General features: G+C 36.8%; 3 protein-coding genes across 6 annotated transcripts in view; 2 read left to right on the top strand and 1 right to left on the bottom strand.

Annotated features, from left to right (window-relative positions):
• LOC127876398 (L-sorbose 1-dehydrogenase-like) overlaps window positions 1–2,238 on the top strand; it is a 30,486-nt gene extending 28,248 nt beyond the window's left edge. For both annotated transcript variants that reach the window (XM_052421603.1, XM_052421602.1), the window contains 2 exons: window positions 261–492; window positions 906–2,238. In XM_052421603.1, the coding sequence (XP_052277563.1) occupies window positions 261–492; window positions 906–1,074 (401 nt within the window). In that variant the 3' untranslated portion in view covers window positions 1,075–2,238. The remainder of the gene's footprint in view (window positions 1–260; window positions 493–905) is intronic.
• LOC127876400 (poly [ADP-ribose] polymerase tankyrase-1-like) overlaps window positions 1–15,427 on the bottom strand; it is a 66,913-nt gene extending 51,486 nt beyond the window's left edge. Inside the window, exons 1-9 of one of the 3 annotated variants that reach the window (XM_052421605.1) lie at window positions 15,214–15,421; window positions 13,022–13,296; window positions 12,454–12,551; window positions 6,535–6,658; window positions 5,704–5,904; window positions 5,193–5,311; window positions 4,402–4,519; window positions 4,073–4,182; window positions 1,746–3,323 (exon numbers count right to left, since the gene is read on the bottom strand). In XM_052421605.1, coding sequence (XP_052277565.1) covers window positions 3,111–3,323; window positions 4,073–4,182; window positions 4,402–4,519; window positions 5,193–5,311; window positions 5,704–5,904; window positions 6,535–6,658; window positions 12,454–12,551; window positions 13,022–13,250 — 1,212 coding nt within the window. In that variant the 5' untranslated portion in view covers window positions 13,251–13,296; window positions 15,214–15,421 and the 3' untranslated portion in view covers window positions 1,746–3,110. Of the gene's footprint in view, window positions 1–1,745; window positions 3,324–4,072; window positions 4,183–4,401; window positions 4,520–5,192; window positions 5,312–5,703; window positions 5,905–6,534; window positions 6,659–12,453; window positions 12,552–13,021; window positions 13,297–15,213 lie in introns of those variants that run through there. The other 2 variants (XM_052421607.1, XM_052421606.1) reach the window with 2 other exon arrangements.
• LOC127876399 (L-sorbose 1-dehydrogenase-like) lies at window positions 15,304–26,831 on the top strand. The gene is made up of 12 exons (XM_052421604.1): window positions 15,304–15,573; window positions 15,950–16,031; window positions 16,734–16,942; window positions 17,313–17,514; window positions 17,817–17,945; window positions 18,730–18,854; window positions 20,308–20,475; window positions 21,350–21,500; window positions 22,118–22,275; window positions 23,813–24,002; window positions 25,065–25,296; window positions 25,613–26,831. Exons 2-12 carry the CDS (start codon window positions 15,959–15,961, stop codon window positions 25,779–25,781), a joined length of 1,806 nt encoding a protein of 601 aa, XP_052277564.1. The 5' UTR covers window positions 15,304–15,573; window positions 15,950–15,958; the 3' UTR covers window positions 25,782–26,831.
• The last annotated feature ends 484 nt before the right edge of the window (window positions 26,832–27,315 follow it).

Genomic DNA, 27,315 nt, shown 5'->3' with positions numbered 1-27,315 from the left:
GGGGTATTACAGGCACAAACGTGACAGTTCGTATAATATCACAAATGCTCCATAAATATATAGTTTTTATTAAGATGATACTTATAACGAATTGAAAAATAAAGTAATACACTGATACCATATAAAGCTATGGTATATATTGAAATTACAATTATTTTAAACACACGTTACTATTTTCACGGTTATTGTCCGTCCACAGACCATCTCCAAATAAACACAATGTTTACATCTGTATTACCTCTGTTGTGCGTCGACGTTAGGCATACGCGAAGCCCAACGTTTTCTGGACACCAAAGCCATGAAAGCCATCGGTGCGGAATCCAGAAATATCGAGAGGGTCTACAAACCCATCTTATGGCAGCATGCTTACGACTCGGACGGTTACTATGGAGAATATGTACGTCACTTTGCCAACACTGCATACCATCCAACGTCAACGTGTAAAATGGGTGCCATCGAAGACCCATCTACCGTCGTTGACTCAAAACTAAGGTTGGTCTATTCTAACGCGTAATCGAAATCCATGGCACACGGTAAGTTATTAGTATATTTGATAAAGAAAGATAACGTCGACTATCTTTTCAATGAACTTCCTACGCACTGAAGTTTGTTTGTAAAGTTGGAAATACACGTTTTCCGATTTATGCCAAGTGGACTCTCCCATCCTTCTAAATTGGATCAATTTATTTTCTAAATTAGGGATGTCTAGTATATGTATTTATATATTTAGAACATTTCTTACAGAAATTCCTTTAAGCAAACAGCGTAAACCCTGATGAGACGTCGCATCATGCGGCGTCTCATCTGGGTCTACGCTGTTTGCCATTGCCTTTTTCTAGACGCTATGCATACATGGGTTAAAATACAGCATCAACGTTAGTAAGAAATTCTGGTTGCCATTGCAGAGTTAAAGGGTTCTCCAATCTTCGAGTAGCGGACGCATCCGTCATTCCGGAAGTGATATCGGGAAACACGAACGCCGTCTGTGTGATGATCGGAGAAAAGGCGGCCGACCTGATTCGTGGCATCGACTCTGTGCGTCACTTCAGGAAACCTGTATTTTCAAAGCTGTGATCTTAATTGTTCGCTTTTAATGGTCTTGATACAGTTATAAAATTGTGTTCATTTAGAAATAATTTGCGATTGTTTAGTCTTGTTTAGCGGCGAATAAAATATAGTTTGGAATTCTAATAAAATAGGCATGTATCCACGTTGACATCAACTCGAGTGTTGATAAGACACCCATCTGAATTTAATTAAGACTTAAAATTTACTATATTTTGCTCCCATTGAGTAGTTTATATAATCTTGTCAATATTTTCATTTGTTTATACAAAGATTAACTAATGCTGTTAATTAATATCGGACGACATTTCGTAAAATAGTAACGTAAGTATGTACATTAAAGCTATGCAACCAAGTCATGGTATTGGCGTTTTTGCAACAGTTAACTGTGTTTCGCGTCTTGATTGTTTATTTGTTTTGACGATTCACTTAGCAGTCTTATTTCAAGAATATTTATCGAATGGTAAATAAATACATAACATGTTTGTTTTTATAAGCGCGTTATAAAATGTTCATTTTCATAATTATAAAAAGTTGCTGCAGGGGACCCATTTAGCTTCCTATCAGTAGTAGTAGTAAAATCATTAAGAATACAATGTATACGTATCTGGATCTTTCAGACAACAATTAAGACGTCAGTTTTTGTTAGTTTTTCATAATAAATTATTTTTTTAAGAAAGTATCAAACGAATACAACACGCAACATTCTGGACTGAGAGGTGTAATGCATGTTTGGAAATCTCAATAGGAAAAATATAAATCACTCTGTCCAGTCAGTGGATTGTGTATATCTCGTTTTTGTTCGTGATGTAAAGCATTTGACATACCCACGTTTCCAAAAAAGTGTTGATTAAACGAAATAACGATTGATGGATATAAGAACAGACATTGGAAGAGCAAATCGTAATTTAATTGTAATAATTATTTGATTCAAGTTGCCATTGGGGTAAGTGAGGTAAGAGTGTCGTTTATTATTTTGTATGATGATTACGTTATAATGTTAAATCGTGTCATTAATAGAGATCCTTGTCTTCAGTTTCAGGTGTTATCGAAGTTTTTGTTATACGACTTGTGTGTTACGTTTGAAGTCGGGTCCTTTTTATATATGAAACATCAGCCCGGGCCAATATGATCATATTGGCCTGGTGGATACGAATAAAGACCTCCTCTTGATGTTGATTTGTCACATATTTCTGTACGCGGTATGCATTATTTCGTGTTGCCCAATACTTTTAATTCTTTCATTAAAACATATTATAGGAAAAATTAGTTTCAAATATAAAAGTCAATATCATATTTCTTTAATATTGATAAATAAAAGTTTGTATTGGCAGAAAAAAAGGTGAATTTACAAGTGCCTTTGAACACGGAATTATACATCTAAATTGATTTAATGAAAATAGATATACATGAAGGATCGGGAAGACAAACACTGTGTACATATAATACAAATGTGTACTATTAACAACGTGATAACATCTTTCGTGACCACTGCATTATTTCCTTCTGTTAATGCCGTAACTGGTTAAAATGGATGTAACAAAGACACATGGATGTAGTGACGACTCCGCACTCCTTTTAATAAAGCAAACAGTCCGTCAATCATATGGGACCATTTGATATCCACACAGTTATCTTGGTAAATGGGTACACAATCCTAAAGCATTTTAGGAAATTGTCACAATGCTGTATCGGTGCACTATATAACTAAAGTATAAATCAGTATTTCCATCAAACCAACTAGCCAAACTTTATGGGACACACCGTGGTTGCGCAACAACATTACAACGGAGGCCGTTCCACTAAGCTCTCGCGGGTAACATCTAGTAAGCCAAGTAAGTAAGTAGTGGGACTCTCACAACGTGACATGTTTGCTTTCATACGACCCAATGTAATGGTTTAATGATTTGTGACTAATCGTAGCTAACGTACGAGGGTTGAAACGGCTCCAGCTGACGCGTATATACTAGTATTCGCAAGCGTAACTTTGATTTAACTCGAACTATTACAAGATGACGTGTTAACAAAGGAGCGAACGCGTCTTCTCAGACGGCCACGTCTTCCGGTCGTATATCCCTACACAGAATAAAGTCCTGCAACGTGCGCGGTAGATTAAGGTCCAATACTCTTGCGGGTCCCTCACGGCTCAAGCATGTCCGGATCTTCTCCCGGCACAGGCGCTGTAATGTCCGCGGAGTGTACAGCTCCTTTACCAACCTGTCCCGGAACTCCGATAGCAGCTCGAGCACAGACTGCATCTGCAACAAGAAACGTTCATGGATTTCAGTGCATGCTTTTAAGTAAGGAACATACCTAGAGGTATTTATGGCAAATTAAAGATATTGATAAAATATTGAGGTTGTACTATATCAATTCCTTAAAATTACATCAAGTCGAACCTGTTAGTTTTTAAAGGCAACCGACCTCAATAAAACATTACGTGAAGCCTAAAATAAAACAATATTATTTTTAGAAAGTATCCTCATACATGTAAAATTACGATGAGTTGAGCTTTGAGCTTGTGTCAACAACTGGTAAGACGTCAATGGTGAAGAGCATTCATCCTGATAACATGTGTGTGTAAAATTGTGACTGGAAAATATCCCTGATACAGCAGCATGTAAGTATAAAACGCTATTGGCGGGCAAACTGAAAACAAGTCGGCTGATATTAACTATTACGGCTTCTCAACCAATAACATTGTTTGTTTGTTTTACTTTTTACTCAAATGTAGGGACTTTATTCGGCCCCATTCACGAAGTCAAATGTAAAATAGTATAAACTGCCACAGTTGGTTAATTTTTTGCACCCAAATAATTATAGTATTGAAAACACTTATTTTTTATGTTGAGGTATGTGTTGGCATAAAATAAAATCGCAAGTTTCTCAAGTTTAGCCAAAACAACGCAATTTTTTCCCTATCCAAATGGCCCAGACACAATTTCCAAAATGGTGGGAAAAAGGCAGAATGAGATTTTGTATAACTGTTCGTGGTATTTCCACTTACATGCGGGTTATCCATGACGACCGAGGCCTCTCTGGACACGTCACAGAACAGCAGGGTGAGTATCGTCTGCAGGGAGGAGTTGGTCATCGCCATGTAAAGCAAGCTGCGATCTGAAAGGGTCAGCACTGAGAGATTAAACTTTGAAGGATTTAAGTGTTTTATAGTGCAATAAGTTTGCAGTGTTCTAAACAGTATTGCTAATTTTTAATTACTTTCCATTGGATTTTACATAAATACGAAAATCTTTGAATAAATCACTTTAAAAAGGATGCGTAATAAAGAATATTATGCATTTTTGTCATAAATATTGGATAATGTCGTTGAAAAACCTTGCTTATCGCGGATGATCAGGTCAGCGCCGTGTTGGATAAGGTACAACAAGTAATCGGAACGGCGATGTTTGTGGTACGTACAAAAATGAACTGGCGTCATGCCGTTAGCGTCTTTCTGCAATGGTGCATACCGGTAATTGTCGATAGTTATATACAAGAATTAAATATTGACTGCATACAGAAAGGCCCAATCAAGTGCCAATATACATGTACATCCGATATGGCTGTGCTTAAAAGAAAATTATTGTCATCAATTGCAATTAAATATCGCAACATAATTGATTTATCATTTATCACCAGCGCAACATTTACATAGATGTGAATCAATAGTAATGTCTGAAATTGAAAACAACAGATTGCTGGGTATTGTAACCATATAAAATCAAAGCGCTCAGCGCACTGATTTTAATTGTGAGTGCTAAGCAATCCAAGAGTTACCATTTCCATGAAGATTTTATTTAAAAGCGCCTAAGTTCGAAATGAGAGTGACGTAAATCACAATTAAACGTAGTTATTGTTAAAAACAAACAGGTAAGAATATGAATACTGAATAAAAGTCGTAACGAATTTTTTTTAAATCAATATGGCGTAAAAAAAGGCTTAGTCTACTCCTATATTATGAATGACAATAAGCACAATCCAATGCAATTTTCATCTTACAGTGATCTGAAATGAGGCATTTGACGGTGGCTATTATTAAACTATGAAAATCATTAGCTCTACAATACTTAACAATACGCTGATTTCTAATAATGAAGGATATAACTCAACAGAAATAAGTACTTTACCTGATTAATGTTCGCTCCATGGGCTATAAGCAGTTTCGCAACGTCAAGTCTCTGAAATTCTGACACGAACATCAAGGGAGTGCAACCCGAAAATCCCCGGATGTTGACGTCACATTTTTCTGCAAGGTCAGAAAACGAATTGAACATAACTGCAATTTTAAAACAATGGTTTGTCCTAAAACATTACTAACGGTATTTCTGCCAGACAACATTCGATTTTTAAATATGAATTGTCTTTCGTTTTTTATGTGAATTAAACGTGTGCCATTTGTGAGGAATGGGTCATACCCCTCAAAGTATTTCTTTAGTTTAATGCTTTAGCAAAATGCAGGCAACGTATAAATATTGATAAAATAAAAATGGAAAAAGTCTTGGATTGTATACCTAAATATTAAGAGTTTATTTAAGGCATACGGACAGTATTGTACATTAATTTATTTGTTATTCAAAACTTATTTTGTTATTACACTGTCCATTTACTATACGACAGTCAGCAACTTATGTGCCTCACTAGATAACAGAAGCTGTATAAAATCAAGATCCGGTTGTCGTTTAAAGCAAGTGTGCTGTAGAACCGATGTGCCCTGTGTATCCTGAATGTCAATGTTAGCTCCAAGGTCAACTAGAGCGCGTGCTATGTCCAGTTTATCGGATATCACTGCCTCCAGGAGAGGCGACCTTCCGCTTGATGACCGCGCGTTGATTTCTGCTCCTGTGTTGTAAGAGACGGATATTTGTATTTGACATTTTGCGAATTTAGACATTTAAACATCAAGGTTTTGTGTTGTATTGTACGATTAATAAAATGGAGACATGTACAACGAGAAATGACTAGCATCCGATTTATGCAGAGCAAAATTCAGGAGTATTTCGAACGACCTAACATTAAGCAACACATGTTTTTCTAACATATACATCAGTAATCAATTATATAACTGTAACGTTTGTATGTTCTTGTGTTTTCTTTATAAGCATTTAGATTTGTGTATGACTTATAGACATTTTGCATTCGTTATCGGTGAAGATTTAAAGTGTTTACTGCCTATGAATAATTCTCCTTTAAACCGTTTTCGAGTTATAGTTGTTTCTCGACCATTCAGCAACAAGTCTATGTTCTGACACGTCTGTATTACATTAAAAGGTTAAAATGAAACTCAAACACTTTAGAGCTGTTTATTGACCGTTAAAGAACTGATGAGATTTTAACATCTCTCACAAGTATTTCCGCAGCTGAAATTAGACTTGTATTTCACTATGTTGTGTTCACTACCGAGGATTCTTTTTAACATGGTATTTTACAACGATGCTTTAATAAGCGAGCGTCATGTACAACCAGTGTTACCTTTTGTGGCCAATGCCTCTATAACAGACAACCGACTGGCCACCACCGCCAAGTGTACGGGCGTGCGCTGCTTTCCGTCCCGTATGTTGATGTCCGCACCGTGTGCCAGTAGATCGTCAATTATCTAGAATTAGAAAAAAGTCATGTAAATATCCTTATTTATATTCAAAGGACGTCGGTCCAAAGTTTTTACCAGTATGTGTAACACACATTTGCATATTATAGCTTAGTTGTATGGTGATGACTCGAGAAAAAGATTTGTTGATGTATCCGATATAATTTAAATATCAGTTGCATCTAGAAACCAAAGTACTGACAGTACTGGTGTGACGACGCTTTTGAAGAGGATGGATATAAAAGCATCAATTTAAGTTGATCTACATCATCACAATTGTGTATGTGGGTACGAAAAAAAAATATGGTACGACAATTTTGGGAACGAAAAAATTATGCAAAAAAAAATTGATTACGAAAAAAAATTAGAGTACGAAAAAAAATGGGTACGAAAAAAAAAATTGGGTACGAACAAAATTTGGGTACGAAAAAAAAAATTGGGAACGAAAAAAAATTGGGAACGTAAAAAAATGGGTACGAAAAAAAATTGGAAGAACGAGAAAAAAGAAGATTGATGTAAGTTAATTGAAGAAATGTACAGAAAATATGTTAAATAAGCAATAGCGATATTTTTCTAAGCCACAGCGATTACACTCAATGTGTTCACATTTGTTACCATAGGCTTTGCCAATGACCTTTATAGTATGGGTGACTTTGTTATTATTTATTGCTATCATGTAACTGCATGATTGTGTATATGTTTACAATACACAAAGCATAAATAATGATATAAATATACTGATTGAGCTTATAATAATCTGATAACTATAGCCAGATCAATTAAGTACATAAAATTCATTTTTTTTGTCCTGATTTCATGATGACTTGAGATATTTTTGCACATAGATATGGGTTGATCCACAAATGAAAAGTATTTTTGATCTGTGTTCGGTGCAGGCTATTTTTCCATGACTGTGAAAGTTAAACTTTCATATGAAAAGGATGTCAATTTTTTTTCTGAAGTATTTCATTCAACCATTGAATAAAATGAACTGTTCTGCATATAATTTGCCATTTTGATAGGTGTTTGTTAGGTGATCAACAGGAGATGACCAGGGTGCCAGAGAAAAGGAATAAACATGTGATATCTGGTCAGGGCTTCATTATAAAAGTGGTTAAATGGTATACATTTTATATCTGGCCAGTGCTCAAGAGAAAATGTGTACATTTCAGAAAATTTTACCATTTAAAAATGTTTAAATACCGCTTGACTAAGGCTCTTAATTCATCTAGCATGAACACTTGTACTATATCTTTTTAACACAAAAAAAATATTAAATGTACAAATTTAATCTACCAATGTGCACAGATACTACTTAACATATATTTGACTGTATTGAATGTAGGAACTAGCTAAAATATCCATTAGACAAGAGGGCCATCAGGCCCTAAGGCGCTCACCTGAAAGCCAAAGGAACTAGACTATTCTGAAAAAAATGCAAGCTGATTCATGAAGATTATTTTGGACCAAAAAAGTGACTTTTAACATGTTTTTTTTATATATGACCTTGTGACTTAGTTTTTGAGCTCATATGACCCAGCTTCAATCTCTGGCAAAATTTCATTGGGACAAATGTTCTGACCAAGTTTCATGAAGATTGGCTAATAAATGTGGCTAATATAGTGTCAACAAGTTTTCACTAAAGCCATATAAGGACAACTGCTCACCCCCCCCCCCCCTGGCGGCCATGTTTTTCAACAAACCATAACCATTTTCAAACTCACTCAAGCTATTATTAGAACAAATGTTCAGATCAAGTTTCATAAAGATTGGATAATAAATGTGACTTCTAGAGTGTTAACAAGGTTTTGTAGTAAAAAACCATTTAAGGAAAAATGCCACGCCCCCTTGCGGCCATGTTTTTTTTACTGATCTCAACCATTTTTGAACTTAGCCCAGATATTATTAGTTCAAATATTCTGACCAAGTTTCATGAGCATTGGACCACAAATGTGACTTCTAGAGTCTTAACAAGGTTTACCATACAGTAAAGCCATATAAGGAAAACTGCCCCGCCCCATGGCGGCCATGTTTTTAATTCAACTGGAACCATTTTCGAACTCGTCCAAGATATTATTGGGACACATGTTTTGACCAAGTTTCATGAGCATTGGACTAAAAATGTGACTTCTAGAGTGTTGACAAGGTTTTACTATAGCCATATAAGGAAAACTGCCACGCCCCTGGCGCCATGTTTTTCAACCAACCGGAACCATTTTCGAACTCGTCCAAGATATTATTGGGACACATGTTCTGACAAAGTTTCATAAAGTTCGGACAATAAATGTGACTTCTAGAGTGTTAACAAGGTTTGCTATATATAAAACTGCCACGCCCCCTGGCGGCCATGTTTTTCAATCAACCGGAACCATTTTCGAAGATATTATTGGGACACATGTTCTGAGTAAGTTTCATGAAGATTGGACAATAAATGTGGCCTCTAGAGTGTTAACAAGGTAAATGTTGACGACGCACGACGCACGGCGGACAAAAGGCGATCACAATAGCTCACCATGAGCACGTTGTGCTCAGGTGAGCTAAAAACAATCAGGGGGTGAAATATTCATTGCCTGAAGCTCTGACGATGGAGCTATGTTTATATATCTTTAAACCCACTGATTAAAAAAAGTTAAAAAATACAATTATACAACAGAGGGAAAATCATCCCCTCTAAACAACATGATACATAATTATGAATAATATTTTTGGATATGGATCTGGATTGGTACACAGCAGGACCTTTAGGTATGCGCACTGCGGGAGAGAGATGGGAGTGACTTACATTTTGGATTTAATCACTGAAATTCATTACTGAAGTTACAGTATGATCTCATTTTATATAGATGTACGTGATTGTATCAAGCAGCATAATTAAATAATTATCAGTATAAAGTACTGTCAAAATTTCAGTATCATTTAAATGATTTCAGTCAAGTTTATCATTCATATATATTAATTTTGTAAATATTATCAATATAAGTATACTAGATGCAAACATATTTGAAATAATACAGTTTGTTACACTGTTTATAATGTAACTACACATCCAAGCAGTCCATCAAACCATTGCAACAGAGCCACCTGGTGTGCTAACGCACCAGCAGACAAGTCAGATGCCTTCTGACTTAGTGCATTTTACTATTTATAACATCTACATTAGTTACAGATACATGTTTACATTTGTATGTGTTTGAAAAATGTATAATAAATGTATAATAAATAATCTTTAATGACATCATCTGACCATGCATGTCCTAGATTTCAAAGTCAAGGCCCTGGTGTGACACAATGGTAATATTAACGTTAAACTGTTACAAGTCTTCTGAAATTAATTTTTATTGAATTATGTAATTAAATCTAAATCGGGCACTGACTTTTCTTGTTTTAAAACAGTCATAGATCAGTTGTGGCCTCTCGGTAATGACCCATTTTGCTTACTTGTCACAACCTTAAAACTTTCCACACTTCTATAATAGCAAATCTGGATTTAGGTGATCTGCAATGGTACATTTACACTTCAGCTCTGTCACAAGAGTGCTGGTACAGTCAAGTCACATATTTCAATCTAGGCCATGCCAAACTCAAAGTGTCAAAGACAAATGAAACATGCGTTCTTTAATTATTGTCCCATTGTTTACTACTGCTGTGAGTTTGTATATAATATAACTGATGACCATCATGTGAGAGAAAATTCACATTATCTTAGTATATCAGGTTAAGCAGCCTTTTAGATACACAGTTGGCTAGTTTTCAATGTCGCTTCTGGGGGTCAAACCCGCAGCACAACCTCCTGCAATCAAAGACGACACTCTACCACTAGGCTTTTAGGAAGATTCTGAAATGTGTCGATCCCTCGTCAGAGCAACCAAACCAAAAATTAAGCCAAATATTGCCGACTCGGTATTATTTAGTCAGTTCATGAGAGATAATGGAAGATGCAACATCTCTCACGCCCCCTAGCATCGCCTTAAGCAGTAATCAATTCTCGACACGAAAGTGCTGAAGTCATTCATCCCGAGTGACCAGACAAAAACAGTTGATTAATGTTCGAAATAAAATCATTTGATAGACAATACTATTATTTGAGCCAGGTCACAGGGAAAGGGTAGTCTAATTCAGTATCCAATTAAACTATTTTTATTGTCAGAAAACCGCTTTTAAGCAAACAGCTTTCAAGCGACTGCAGGCTGATCTCGATCCAAACTGGCCACAATCGCCTCAATGTCTCTTTTTCTGTGACACAGTTCATTTGACTTAAAAATGATATTAAATACTAAAATAGGAAGAAGAAATAATACAAATCAGTAATTTGCGTAAAGACTTTGCAATCAATGTTTTCAGGACAGCTTGGTGATCTGCAAATCCCATGTGATATGTTGATATCGGGTATCATAGTCATTCAATAAGTCGCAAAATGCTCGAATACAATTTACAAAGCAAAATGTGACTTAAATTGATAACTAAAAATACCAGTTTTGCCGTGTCAAGCTGTCAAGATCCAGAAAGTCCTGCATTCACATCGAATATATTCTTCGAATTCAATCCATTGTTGACATTAGCGGAGATTAAGTTAATAAATAACTCATATCCTAAATGACAGTTTCTAAATATCCAAACAAGCCGATGTATGCTGTCGATAATACCCGAAAGGGAAGTTAGACAGTATATATAAATAGATAGATAGAAAGTTTTGACACGAGTGTGAACCAGCGCGGCAATTGTTGTATAGGGTACGACTAAATTGCGTATATGACTCATATCCGCGGATATGACTGAAAATTGCGGATATGAACAGATTACGGCTTTTTCAATGTATTTTCCTTTATTTTTTACATGAAAATAGTTGTATGAACAAAAATACAATTCGTTCATGCGTAGTGTAACGATCGAATGAATTTTTAAGTGTTTTTAATTGGCATTTTAATTTCAGTAACTCCAAATACTTATCCGCTAATATGAAAGACCAGTCGGAGCACCGCTTTTAGGGTGCTCTATTTGAGGCAATGTTAACAGATTTATCACATATTGGGAATTTTTCAATCAACAGTGATTTGTTTATATAAAGAAAACTCTGCACAAAACGCAAAAATATTGCCTATATTCGTTCATATTCGCACGTTTTGTTCATATCCGCGGATATCAGTCATATACGCATTTTAAACGGACCGATGTTAAGGCACGAACGACAACTCTGCTGGAGAATGTTATCAATGCTAATCAGCGAGATATGCCGATTAGAAAAACCGAGTTTTCTCAATCGGATTGGCTCGGTCTTTTACATAGCTCGCCATTGTGAAGAATTTTTTCATGGTATGATAACTTAGACGAGCTGCTGAAGCAGCATCGTCAAAAAGGCAATTATTATAAATATAAACTGAAAAGTTATCAAATTCTATTATAATATTTTACACAATAAGGCGTTTGCACAGAAAATCGTGTTCTTGGAATATATCTCAATGTTGAAGTTTAAGCATATGTAATTATATGCAATATCTTACGAAATGAAAGGCAATCAAGACCCGAGAAGCACGGAAAATTGACACAATAATTTAGTATATGTATTTAAAAGATAAGAAAAAACACCTTGCAGCCGCCATACAATGTAATTTAAACAGGTCACGGTAGCGCCGTGGATATGGTGTCCGTCTGGCGATTAGGAGGTCGCATTTTGGATCTGGAAGCGTTCATAACATCCTGCTGCACAAAGTACTGGTTCTACAAAGAAAACGGGCTTCAGATAGTCCCAAGTTTGCGTTTGCGGTCGACGCTTTAATTCGGAAATGAATAATTTTACACTAAGATACCTTGTGTTTTGCGTGAAGGACGGCTAGATGCAAGGCTGCGTAGTGCGTCATACGAAGTCGGTGTGCTAGCGTGATAGCCTGGAGCTGGTACTCACCATCTGTGAGTATGTGATGGGAAAACATTATGAATTATATTGGTTGTGTTGCTACGAACGTCATACGTAAATGCTGTATGTTGAAGCAAGATATCAATTTAGTATGCTATATTGTATATGCACTTGTATCCTAAAGTAATGAGTCTCACGAAAATGCGAATTTCTCTCAGTTGCACGTATTTAGATGATTTATGTACCGAAATTCAAGGTCGAAATGTTTGTGATGCAGGCGAGTTTATTTTTTTCCACGCGTTTGCTATGTTGTGACGCTTTTTTAAAACAATGGGATAAAGCGTTTATTAAAAAAAGCTTTGTTACGATGCCTGAATGCGTAAAATTGTACTGAAATAGCTTTTACTGCATACAAGCTTAAAGACAAGCTAAAGGTCTAGTATTTGGATACAAGTATATAGCTTCGAATGGTAGACGGATACCCGTCCCACTGCGAAGACGAAATATGGTCAAACACTCACCTGTGAATTTTGTATCTATGTCAAAACCAGAGCGCAGAGTCTCGCCAATCATGCTCAGGTTGTTGTACCGAATGGCGGCAAACAGGCTTGGTTCACCGTCAGGGATTGCTGCTTCCGTGAACATGTCGTCGAGGTCCACCGCCGGTTCCGGATCCACCGGAAGTTCCCCGCTAAGCAGCTCCGATGCATCATCCCCACTGGCGGCAGCGGTAGGCTGTCTGGCTGACATTACCTCACATCGCTGCTAACAGCGCGCTGTGTTTTATCAACCAAATCTGTGTACAAATATAAAAAGTTTACTATAACCTTTCAACAAATAAATAACAATTAAAAAATCACTCACGATTCACATGTACATTATACACCTACTGAATACTGTTACGGTCATCGTGATCAGCCGCAGAGTATCGCCCTCATTATAAGCAACATGAACAACAACAAAAACACCGCCATTTATCATCATAATCCTCATTAACAATACCACTATCCCCGCTGTTATCCCATCGTCTTCGTCGTCAAGACTTTTCGTCATAAGCAATACTTCAGTTATTTGACATGTGTATTCCTCATACTTCCATGATCAAAGCGAAACGATTATTATTGATGATTGCGAAATTGATAATCCTGTGATGAAATAAATGCTGCTGATTATGCTGATGCTAACAATGATGATGATGATGATTATGATGGTGCTTTGCTGCTGCTGCTAATGATGATGGTGATGATGATAATGATAATGATGATGATTATGGTGGTGGTGGTTGTAATGATGATGATGGTGGTTGTGGTGGTGGTGATAATGATGATGATGATGATGATGATGGATGATGGTGATAGTGATGATGACGATAATAATCCTGATGCTGATGATGTTGATTGTGATGATGATTGTGATGATGGTGATGGTGATGATGATGATGATGACGACGACGACAACGACGATGGTGATGATGACGATAATGATCCTGATGATGATGTTGATTTTAATGATGATTGTAATGATGATGATGACGACGATGATGATGATGGTGGTGATGATTCTGATGATTCTGATGATGGTGATGACGATGAGGATGATGATGAGGAGGAGGAGGATGATGATGAGGATGACGATGGGGATGATGATGACGATGATGATGATGGTGAGGATGAAGTGACGATGATGATGATGATAAATATAACGACGTCGATTTAAGGCAACGACAATTATCAATTATGCTGATGGTAAGGATGACGTAAGGATGACGATAGCGCTGTTGGAACTGTTGACATGAGGATAATCTAGGCACAACCTAAGTGTGTTTCTTTTCACACTATATAAATGTATCTACCACTTCAACGCACAGAGGTGTTGACCAAAAATCGTAACAACTTTTTTTTTTTGAAAACCGACTTTAGGTTTACACCAAAGTGCGCTACTACAGTTCCCTCTGTTTACAAGTAGCGAACAACAGTAATGCCGCCAGCGCTTTGATTATAATCAGTTCTCTCAGAACACAATTAAATTGAACAAAGCGAAAAAAATGCTATTCATCGCATTTCTTTCAGTTATTTATAAGATTTAAAGCTTGCTTATCAGCTACTTTTTATAAGCTAGAACGTATTTCTTCAACAAATATATGTCAAGAAAGAAGTGAATGCAAATAATTCACGACTAAAAACTTTCGGAAATATTTCACTTCGCAATATGGATCTGAAATGCATAGAAAGATGACAATCTGTAAATAATACCAGACTTTCGTAGCGGATTGCTTCAGAAATCAGGTATAATAGTGAAACATATCAGCTTCTTTATCATTCACTCAATATCGACTGGGTGTAGTGTAACCTACTCAAACATACACCTGTGTTGAATGCATCACTATAAACGTATTAAACAAATTAGCCTCAGTATTAACAAAGTATACATATTAACTGTCTAGTATAGCATGAAAAAAACACATATTATTATGCATAACCAATAACTGAATTACATGGTAAAAGGCATTCAATATTTAACATGTATTTGCAAAATGTTCTTATTATATAACATTACCGACCATTCTCAAAAAAAATGCTAGCTTAACCTCTTTTCACACTGAATTACTATAAAAATAAGCAGGCCGCATTAATTAACTTAAACAAGACGACTACACCGAGCTAAAAACTGTTTAACTAGTATTTTTTTTGAACCTATAAGACTGGACACTTACCGTGGCAGTGCCACTGGCACAGAGCTTCCTCTTGATAGTGTTTAACTACTGATGTGTAGCCTATGCTTATATTGGCTACACTCTAATATACAAAATTTATGTTCAAACACTTAAAGATGAACTTTGCAAACGTGCAAATAAAGCTGTGCAAATTAAGAATTTCAATTATATAATTCAAGTAAACAACATTCATGAATATGTGCGTTTGTAAAATTGTTAAGCCTGTACATCTTCAGTAGTGACCTGATAAGATTAGATGTCAGGGTTAAAAAATAGGACGACGTATCTGTAGTAAAGAATACTGAATGTTTATAATTTAAATTTGACATATCTTGTTAAGTCTATAGGATTACCGGAAAGGTAACTGTAACGACAATTATCATTATTGCATAATTCTAACAGTGCAATTTTAGTATTACTTCAATATGTGTATCTTAGGACATTTCTCTTAATATTTTCGATCGAAAGACCTGGTATGGAAGCGCGTTTGTGCCACGACATGTTTAAGTTTTTTATTACGTGATCATATTATCCGGATATATTATAAAGATATCACATGTGATACACTTGCGAGTCTAAGTCATCATAAGGAACGTAAATTAACATTCAATCAATGTAAATTACAAAGGGCTTAATGAGAGAAAAGTTCAAGTAAATTATCTTTGATGTCTGGAAAGTTTCCGTGTGCGATTAAGATGTCTATGATTATGTTTAAAATGATAAGATTGCTTTCCAGGAGAAAACGATGTCAAGCTTGTTGGGTCGGAAGGGGACGAAAGTGACCAACATACTTCTACCTGAATATGATTATATTGTGGGTAAGTGCTGTAGTAAAAATGGCAAATATGTTACATATAGAAGTGTTTTTTTCAGGAACTACGAAAAATATTATCTCTAATGCACAAGGTTAATGCGTGTGTATTTCTGTAGAATATCATAACAGGCAATATTTATAACGAAAAATAATCGACAAATTGGGGATTTTTGTTTAATCAGAACATAATATGTATTCGGTAACTTAAACATATATACATGTTCCTCATAACATCATCGATTTAATAACAATTATTAAAACCAGACACCGTAATCTTTGTTAAATAATGAAGAAAAGTGCTGTTTTTTGTAGTTTTGTTTATTATAAATTATCCTTAAAACGTTCCGTTTAGAGATGATTATTATAGCATGGGGCTTACCAGCAATCCAACGAGTGCTCATTGGGTCATTGTCGACCTAAAATGGCTCGAAGTCACCCTGGGGTGACTAGAAGCCGATTCATGTCACCCTGGGGTGACTTCAAGCCGATTCTAGTCACCCGGTCGGCTTGAAGTCACCCCAGGGTGACATGAATCGGCTTGAAGTCACCCTAGGGTGACAAGAATCGGCTTCTAGTCACCCGATGTGACTTCAAGCCATTTCAGGTCGACAGTGACCCAATGAGCCCAACAAGTAGACATGTAAGTCGATAGTAAATGAAATATCCTGTTTATAATCGTGATTACAATCTCTCCGCCTTTGTATAGTTGGCGCAGGGTCCGCTGGGGCGGTGGTGGCTGCCCGCCTCTCGGAGGACGCCGGAAGTAGCATCTTATTGCTGGAGGCCGGCGGCGACGACTACGGCGACAAGATGGTGGCTGTCCCTTTGATGTATGGGGCCCTTCAGCGCACCCATCGGGACTGGATGCTGTCAGTTGAGCCACAAAAACACGCTCTGAAAGCGTTCAAGGGAAACGTATGATGACTTGTAAAATTAAACATTGTTATGCAAATAATTATATGAACAGCGACGATAAACTGTGTCAGACATCACTTCACCACCTTGATATTTCAATCATTGTATGCTTCCTTTTCTCTAACTTCATTACGTTAAGAGGACTTTGCAGTCCCGATGAAGCGATTTGTTCAAATTAAGATATTAAACTGTGTGCTCTTTTTATATAACAAAATAAGGACTACTGTAGAATTTGGTTTGTTTGCACAGCCATTTATTATTGTAGCATGGTTAACATTTACGGTCTATCATGCTTCATAATTTTAACTTTAAAAGAAATGCCCATCGCAAAAGTTGTTAAAAGTTATAAAGGATATTAATTGTTAAACAGCGAAATTACTATCCGAGAGGGAAGATGCTTGGAGGAAGCAGTAACCTGAACGCGATGATCTACGTGAGGGGGTGTCGCCTGGACTTTGACAGGTGGGCGGAGCTAGGCTGCGAGGGATGGAGCTACGAAGATGTCCTGCCCTACTTCCTGAAGTCAGAGGCGTTCGTTGACATTAACAATGGGGACTCGATCGTGGAGAAAGGTCTTAGGAAATAAACTATAAATTGTTAACTTATGATTTCATTGAATTTAAATGACTGCTGTTTTGCATGAAAGCGCGGACAACGAACTTATCTTGAAGTGATACGATTAATAAACCAGCACATTTCCAAATATTGTGAAAAGGGTACCATATATACATGTGTTGGTTTAGTTTCTGAGTTCAAACACTGAAAACCAATCAGGCATGATTGTTTGCTAAACTTCACTTCGCTTACGTGGGTTATTCTCTACTTGTGTATATGAGTTTCCGTGTAGTGCTCATTGCTATTGCTCGCCCTCTAGACTACCACAACACGCGCGGTCCACAGGAAGTGACTCGATTCAGCCCGTCCTCACTGTCCCGGGTGTTCCGCTCCGCCGGTGAGGAGCTTGGGTACAAAACCGTGGATTACAACGGCCGCGAAATGATAGGTATACTGGCGCAGTGCATAAATCCCCATATATGGACGATGTTTTTATGATGGCTGCACACTTGTAAACAATTACAGCACACATTATATATATTTTTAATAAGGTTCACCATTTTTTTGCTGCGTGCATTTCGATACATTTTTCGACTTTTTGACATATGGAAAATATTTTGCAAATTTACAGGTACAAATAGTGCAAAAAATGAGAACGAAAGTTACTAAATCCGGCATCCCGTTTTGAAAAGCACAAACTTATTGGAAATAATGTGTGATCATTTTAATCAGTATTTTTTAAAGCATAATTATTAGGTACTAAAGTCGGAATTACCAAGTGGTGTCGTGTTAAGTTTTGCTTCAAAAGGTCCCGGGTTCGAATAAAGAATCAAGGAATATGTTTATTCAAACTTAATGATGCATAACGATTCCGTATCCATATTATATTTTTTAATTAATACAATTAATAAACTTCCTTTTAAAAATAAGAATATCTTTGAAAAAGTCCATTATGTATCATAGCATCATTTATCAAATGCAATGGTCAACATATCGTACCGTATTCGAAAACTTTTTATGTTATTAATTAGTCCGACGAGTTTCGCTTTCTAATAAGTATGGTTTTCCTTTTTAGCAGTATGGCCACGTGTTCTTATTATGGTTATGTATGGTCAAATGTTTGCTTTTCTGTGCAGTATTGGTACGTGTTTCAGACGTTTTCTATGATATGCATTTATTGTAAATTGCAAATATAATTAATATTGACAAATATAGTTGAGACCTCTATGCAGGGGTTTCGCCGTCATTCACGAATGTGACAAAGAATGGGCTGCGTGCGAGCACTTCTCGTGCCTTTCTGCGGCCAGCAATGGACCGTCCCAATCTGCACATATCCATACACTCGCACGTGGAGAAGGTACTCCAGTCCATATATACCTTGTGCTGTTTATGATAGTACAATAACAACTTCTTTCACTTTCACGTAAACGCTGTATTCTGACTAAATAATACGATCACGTGACTAGCTGTTTTTCATTCCCGATGAATCCTGAATGCAAATTCGAACGTGAATATCCATGACCTACTGATATACTGAAAATGAAAACATACTTAAACTAAACCCATATGCCAGCGTATAGAAATCCGCTATGGCCTTTAAGAATGTGGACATAACATGTAATTTTTGTCTTTTTGGTTGTAATATTAAGTATTGAATAGAATTTTTCTGCATCTCATCGGTATAGTTACTGTCGGGAAAATCACGCTTATTTTATGCTGTCGGCGTCTGAAGTCTTATGAAAATGGCGATATTTTATTGACAGTTCACAAGAAACTTGAGTTTAACTCCAGAAGTGCTTAAACTAGGTTGATTAAACTCGGTGTGTGGGTAGAGGGCAGTTTGAAAAATATGTACATTCTGTACAGTGTTTTTGTTCCTCGGACAAACATGTGATAGTGTTGGTAACAGAAATAAATAAGTGAAAACTAAAATCTATATTTTATCACATCTCAAATGAAACTGGATGTGTTTATAAAGTGTCTTATGGTCAATATTCACGTCATTTCAACTTTTTTCGTCAGACAAACGTTATTTATTTCTATGTTTACATAAATTATTGAAAACAATATATGAACCTTGAAACTTACTTAAAGCGATATTATACGATTTTTATATGTGTTAAATTGTAATATATTGCAATGTATGTGTTACAATAACACAAAATAGGCAAAAAAGTATACATCGAAGACGAATTTCATAAAATGCAGCAAAGACAAATTAGCGCTCCGAGCCGATTGTGACGAAAATATTTCGTACATATTTTCCTACAATTACCGAAACATTCGTCATTTTATTAGGATCAGAGTTAGTGTTCGTGTGTCGTATGAATAAATATCGCTGCAGGAATTTAAAATGAACCGTTAAACTAAATTTAGATTCTCATCGTACATGATTGATATACATGCTGGCGAATTTGACTGTACAGACATTTTCGATGTCAGAATCAAATATCTGTTTTTCCTAACTTTTATTTTAATTTATATTGAAATATATGTATGGTAAGTGTTATTTTACACATTTTATATAAATTCATAAATATTTCACAAAATCGTATAATCTCGCTTTAAGCTGAGTTCATGAAACTAACGGAGAGCCTGTTCGTACTCCATCAACATTATCCTGGTAGGGAACTACTTTTTGTGGTAAAGCTCTTGTGTAAGGGTTTTCTAGAGGGCTTCGGAGTAAGCCTACATGTCGAAGTGTCTACGCAGTGAGTAAATGTAAAACAATTGTGGAAAATCTTCAATTACAACATGCCATAAGTGGTTTAAGGCAAATATTTAGTGCTTCCACTTGAAAATTCTTTTAGGTACTCATTGAAGGCAGTCGTGCTGTTGGTGTTTTGGTAAAGAAGGATGGACGGGAAGTCACCGTCAGATGCCGTAAGGAAGTAATTATCTGCGCAGGCGCCATCATGAGTCCGCAGATCCTGCTGTTGTCAGGCGTAGGACCTAGGCAACACCTCGATGAAGCCAAGGTGGGGTATACAAATGTTACGGAACTTTAATGAATCAAACCTCTAAGAGCACCAAAAAAGTTTCGACGAAGAAATACACATTTGCTAAATGCCTTATGAGTCAATGTTTCATTGGTGGCTTTAGTTAACGGTGGATCTATTTCTTCTCGTCCAGTCATAAAAAGAAGCGTCGCTATCAAAGCAGAATATATAAAATTGTTGCAGTGTTCGGTATAAGGAGAACTTATACTGCCTTGCTATACGAGCTAGCTTTTATAGCGGCGACGCGGTAGAGTGTCTGCCTGATTTGGAATCGGGAGGTCCAGGGTTCTATCCCCATGGTGGTCGGGATTTTTTCTGGCTGGGTTACATTGGCGCCCAACGTAATAAACTCACCATGTATGTCAGACGTCCAACAGATGTCATGGCAATAGGAAATTCGTGGAAGAATTTTATAATCGGAGGGTGTGTGTAGCAGCAGGCAGGGTTCGGTATAAGGAGATTTATACTGCCTTGCTATATGAGCTAGCCTTTATAGCGACGCGGTAGAGTGTCTGCCTGAATTGGAACCGGGATGTCCCGGGTTCGATCCCCATAGCGGTCGGGAAATTTTCTGGCAGGGTTACATAATAATTACTGATTTAATGCATGCAGTGTCCAGTTAAAAATTAGTTCCAAACATGCATATTTCTTAATAACTTTTTAAATCTTGTTTGCATGCGCATACCGTTCAAACATGCAATTAAATTGTATGCAATTTAGTTCATGAGCACTTATATTTTGCGAAACTTGAAACCCATCACATTGTAGACAACTGTCGAGGCTCCTTGAAAGACAGGTGAGACATTCGATATCGTTTGGTCAGCGTTTACAGAAATCAGTGTTATATGTTTAGATCCCGGTGCTGAAGGATCTTCCGGTGGGCGAGAATCTGCAGGACCACCTGTTCGTACCCGTGACATCTCCGGTCACGAGTACCGACTTGCTCGCCAGGAGCACGTTGCTTAACCCCCTTAATATCCTGAAATATCTGTGGTCTGGCGGAGGTACGCTTGTGGTTTATATAGAGTCGAATATCAATCATATAGTATGTAGAAATCGGAAGACGTGTTACGCGATATTGTTATGTATCAGTAAACTAAGGCAAGTTAAGGACACTTAACCTTAATGTGCACGTGTGCTTTGTGTCGAAAAGTAATATAGTCTCTCAGTTTTGTGCGTATGTATCTACATGAAACTGCATCGATATGTCGGTTATACTTTAATACTTTTTGAAGGGTAATACGTTATTTTATGTACGTCGCGCTGTTTGTTGCAGAGTTGAATAACACAATTGAGATTTTGCTTATACGTGATATTAAGTTTTGCTTGAAATAAGTTATTCCGGGGATACCGTAATTCGTCGGACACTTAAAAAAAATTAAAAAAAAATCGTGTCCGAAAGTTATGATACGAAAAATATTCAAAAATAACAGGTGTCCGAAAATTAAGAGACACAAATTTAAGTGTCCGAAAATTATAATTATATTGAAATAAATGCAATACATACATGTACAATAATTTTCTTGTGAATAACTCTTTTTTCTGATTAAAAAAAATTGTCTGAGCTCTTCGACACATGGTTTAACAGGAACACCCGCTTCATTGTTTCTCCTATTCCTAGGTTGGCTGCGGGTCTCCCCTATAACGGAACTGGCGTTCTTCCGGTTAGGCTCGGCCACGCCGCCGGGGATGCCGGATATTCAATTCCACGTGGTTCCGTCGGCTCAGGAAAAGGGAGTCAGAGATAGAACTGAGAAAATGTTTGATTACAAGGATGAGGTATCTATCATGCATAGGCGGCTCCAAGGGGTGGCGGGGACTGGGCCTACGCCCCCCCCCCCCCCGCCTAAATTCGCCAAAGTAAAGTTAATTCATTTGATGTTTTACACTTAACTAGATCTAAATCATCTATTTAAACTCATTTTCTTCTTTTTCGTACGCATTTCCCACTTATCATAGACAATCGCTATATCCATCCGTATTCCGTATAAACTATGCACTTTTTTGGCATTATAAGAGGGTTATTCGATCAAAGTACATAAGGCGTGACATGCTCGAGAAGTGGTTGTCAAAGCCTTCAAAATCACTAAAATCGTGGAGCTTCCGGGGGGCTTCGCCACCCTGACACCCCAAGCAGGGTGTTGGGGGAGGGGGGGCGGGATATTGAAAGATTTGCTGGGGGTCCAGGAGGACGCTAGGGCCCCTGATTGGTGCTAGGGGGAAGCCCCCCCCCCCCCCCCCCCCCTCGAAAGCTCCACAAAAAAGAAGAGAAATCAGTTTAAATAGGTAATTTAGATCTAGTTAAGTGTGAAACATCACGATTTTAGGGGGGGGGGGGGGGCGTACGCCGCATCCACCCCCCCCCCCCCCCGCCCATTGGACCCGCCTATGGGTGACTGTTCAGTTTTACTGTTTCGCAAATGTCATAACAACAACGAACATTTGGTAAACTGAACATTTTTTCACCTTTTTTTTTTTTGTGATTTACCCAAAAAGTGAAAAGTACCATTTAAAGTGATATTATGGGCATTTTTCACTGTTGAATTGAGCTGAAAAGAATTAACAGGTCAAAAAAGTTAGTTAAAATATGGTAACTGACCAATTATCTGCAACTCATCTTGCTAACAGTTGTTTATAAAAAATATATACATGTGTATATTATATTCGGTATTTTATATGACTGTCCCAGTCCTCTAAGCCGAGCGGAACTGTAATTTTATTAGGATCGGAGTTTAGTGTTCGTGTGTCGTATGAAAAGATTTCGTTGCAGGAAATTAAAATGATCCGTAAAACAAAATTGTGTCTTTGTGTCGTTTGAACGAATCTGCACTTAAACTAAATTAAGATTCACATCGTACATCAAATTATTTCTGTCGTCAGTTGTCAAAACGAAAGTACGGTTGATATTCAAATGCATTCGTTTTTTCTTTCCGGGATATTGTTTTAGTATCATGTTGATGCTGCATTAACAAATATTAGTGTATATGAAGTGAAAACACCAAAAATAAACAACGGTTGCGATAGACACATATAAACACAGTATATACTGTTAGATGCGCATAATATCACTTTAAGGTTTTAGGAACGATGTGCAAAAGACATTTCCGTCACGTCATTGCAAAATAAATCTGATCACATCAATGTTCAACAAATCTTGGCGGAGACATAGCTGTTTCTTGGTAATATTTAATTTGATAAAATATTCATTACCCAGACAATGATTAAGCTAAAGATCAGGAATCATCTTTGTCTTGGGGACTTATATCTTGGGGATCTTGCCTGTATAATATACATACGTATAACCTACTTTCTGCAGATATTTACTGACTATCTGGAATCGGGGGCGAAGATCTTCGGCTCCAGACAGGGTGTCTCTATTTCCGTGACTCTGCTGCATCCCAAGAGTACCGGAACTGTCCGTCTTAACGTAGTGGACCCCAAAGGACCGCCCCTTGTAGACCCGAACTTTCTGGCTCGTCAGGAAGACGTGGATATATTTGTTAAAGGTTAGTTTATGTGAACACGCATTTTGTTATGGCATCATCTCATCGACGATAAATCAATGTACGTGATGATATTAGTGGCATACTACTCAGGCAATTGAGACTAATTGTGTCTTGTTCTGAGAAAACTGGGCATAATGCATGTGCGTAAAGTGTCGTCCCAGATTAGCCTGTGCAGTCCGCATAGGCTAATCAGGGACGACACTTTCCGCTTAAAATAGATTTTCTGTTAAAAGGAACTTCCTTTGAACGAAAAATACCATCGAAGCGGAAAGTGTCGTCCCTGATTAGCCTGTGCGGACTGCACAGGCTAATCTGGGACGATACTTTACGCACATGCATTTTGCCCAATTTTCACAGAACAAGACACAATTATATCCTGTCGTTTTGATACCCTCCCTCCTCATGCTTCGAACAAGGGGTGTATTGATTGCAGGTGCTTGTTCTAAGCATATCTTGAAAACTAGTTGGATATCAACCTGAAACTTCACCAGAAGATCTTATTTTTTGCAAAATAACCATAACCCTTTGTTTAATATTTTTACAGTATTTGCTATTTTTCATGTTTTAAAAATTCACAGAGCATGTCTCGAATAATTAAATAAATCAAAAGGTGAAACTTATAAGGTAGATAGATCTCATGGAGGAAATGTACAAAGAACCATTGTTTGAGACGTATTGACATTTGTAAATTGTTTGTAACTTTATTATATTAGGTTCATTTCAAAATCTAAAATACCGGTAGGTATCAATTTTAATAATCTTGCTAGGTAGATCTCAACGAGGGGGGATGTGAAGTTCACAGGGCCATAACTCTTGCTCCACTTGTTTAAAAATTCATTCCCTTTGTTAATGTTTATACTTAAAATTTGCTAATAGCATGTCTATAAAGTTTAAACTAAACATAAAATTTACCTGCTGCATCCCTAATTTAAAGCGATGGTATATTGAAAGTACAATTATTTTATACCAACGTTCCTTTTTGGACTGATCTATTATCCGACCACCTCGCAAAATAAACACAATGATAATATATGTATTACCTCTGTATTGCGTCGACGTTAGGCATACGCGAAGCCCAACGTTTTCTGGACACTAAAGCCATGAAAGCCATCGGTGCGGAATCCAGAAATATCGAGAGGGCCTACAAACCCATCTTGTGGCAGCATGCTTACGACTCGGACGGTTACTATGGGGAATACGTACGTCACTTCGCTCACAATGTGTACCATCCGACGTCAACGTGTAAAATGGGTGCCATCGATGACCCTACCACCGTGGTTGACTCGCAACTAAGGTGAGTCTTTTGTTACGCATCGTCAAATACCACGGAACATTAAGAGTTGTTTTTTTCATATTCGATCAAGATAGAGCGCTTTTTGACATTGGCCTTAACGGTTCGACGTAAGCTGGTTTCATGATATATACTAGTAGTTCGCAATTTACCAATCATACATCATACATACCTTTTAAGGTATTTACAAATATAAATGTCGATACTGTGCTTAGTGAACTTTCTTCGCATTGAACTTTGTTTGTTAAGCTATAGATGCATGTACTACGACTTGATAACCAAACTCAGTGGAAATGGTAACTTTTCGTTTCCATTGCAGAGTTAAAGGGTTCTCCAATCTCCGCGTAGCGGATGCGTCCGTCATTCCGGAAGTGATATCGGGAAACACGAACGCCGCCTGTGTGATGATCGGAGAAAAGGCGGCCGACCTCATTCGTGGGATCGACTCTGTGCGTCAATTCCGGAAACCACTATTTTCAAAGCTGTGATTTAATGGTTCGTTTTAAATGTTCCTATATTGTTATAAAATTGTGTTCCATTAGCAAATATTGTTCGATTGCGTAGTGTTGTGTATCGGCGAATAAAAAACGTTTGGAATTTCGACGCATTAGGAATTAAACCAGGATTGCATCAATCCGATTGTTGAATAGACACGTTTCTGAACTACAAACAGTTTTTGACAGCCTGTTTAATAAACGATACTTCGATAATTATTCGAGTCTTATATGATTGTATTCATATATATGCAATAATATAGGAATGCTATTTTACTATTGTTATTGTTGGCGTCGGTTATGATATTGCTTCTTTGTTGAATAGGTTTCATAACTTATATTTGCCCGTCGTCTAAACAAAGATCAACAAGTGTCGGTAATAATGTAGCGCAGTTCGTAAAATTGTAACTAGGCTTGTTTATTTTTAGGTGTATTTGTTGCGCCATTTCAATCCGCAGTCGTTTAGTGTGGGTTATGAAAGTGCACAGTATGTAAAGGGGCATGTCTAGGGTTGCGAAGGTAAAATAGTTTTATAAATAACATTGTAACCGTTCGCTTAAAAAGTTGATGTTATTGATTAAATCATTTCTTAATACACGTGTCACGTTTTTATAAACGCTCAATAAAATTTCGTTGTTAAAAAGGGCTTGAGTTTTAATTCCAGTATATCGGATTATTTGTATGGTTTATTGTTTTTTTGTTGGGGGGGGGGGGGTCGGTATAGGTTCTTTAAATTATTCTTCAATATAATATAAGATAAATATCTACCTGAATTTCTAATGTTTATATAAGTGTCTATATTATAATGTAAACCTGTTCAAATGCACATTAAATAGACTGCATAATTAGCAATATTTTGGAAAACACCATTTTCCGTGGGTATACACAGTTAATTATTGAACTGAAATATCTTGATTTATGACATGATTATGGCGTAATGTAATCCATTTTAGTTATAAAAAGGTGTATAACATAAAGATTATATTATTCGTCTATGATATTGTATACCTATGCATATTTTGAATAAAACAAGATGTAATTGAATGGTTGCGCTATTTTATACATAAGTCGATATATACAGTATACTCCTATTTCCCGCAGCACGAAATATCGTATATCAAATGTTGAATAATTCAAAATGTCAATCTAACCATTGAAAAGTCTGGGTTAATATCTTTTAAAAACAAATGTTGGCGCTATCGATTTCAGTTAAAACCACGTCTATTAATGTAATAATTAATTGAAATTTTAAGTAATTACTTTGTTAGAATTCAATAATTCGGCCACAATTCAAAGTTAAAAATGGGCATTATTATGTCTTTATACAAAACAGAGTTACGTGTTACCTTTTCTTGGCAGAACTTAGAAAAGTACAGGATATTTTAAGTATTCAATACATATGATACCATTAAGCAATTGGGCATAAACCCAATCACACATAATGTATTATTTTAGAAAGGGGTAAAATCTAGTATAGACATAGGTAATAATATATTTGTAATGTTTCAACTATTTGTTTTGAAAGTCC

This window comes from Dreissena polymorpha, chromosome 4, assembly GCF_020536995.1.
Source record: "Dreissena polymorpha isolate Duluth1 chromosome 4, UMN_Dpol_1.0, whole genome shotgun sequence".
Classification (NCBI taxonomy): Eukaryota; Metazoa; Mollusca; class Bivalvia; order Myida; family Dreissenidae; genus Dreissena; species Dreissena polymorpha.
Note: the sequence above shows the minus strand (reverse complement) of the source record. Positions and strands in the feature narration are given on the sequence as shown.

Excerpts from the sequence above, each read along its gene's own strand:
- LOC127876399 (XM_052421604.1), top strand. The coding sequence starts at position 15,959 with ATGTCAAGCTTGTTGGGTCGGAAGGGGACGAAAGTGACCAACATACTT. Across the intron at positions 16,032-16,733 it reads TGAATATGATTATATTGTGG|TTGGCGCAGGGTCCGCTGGG; the intron begins GTAAGTGCTGTA and ends GCCTTTGTATAG. Across the intron at positions 17,515-17,816 it reads GGACTCGATCGTGGAGAAAG|ACTACCACAACACGCGCGGT; the intron begins GTCTTAGGAAAT and ends CTCGCCCTCTAG.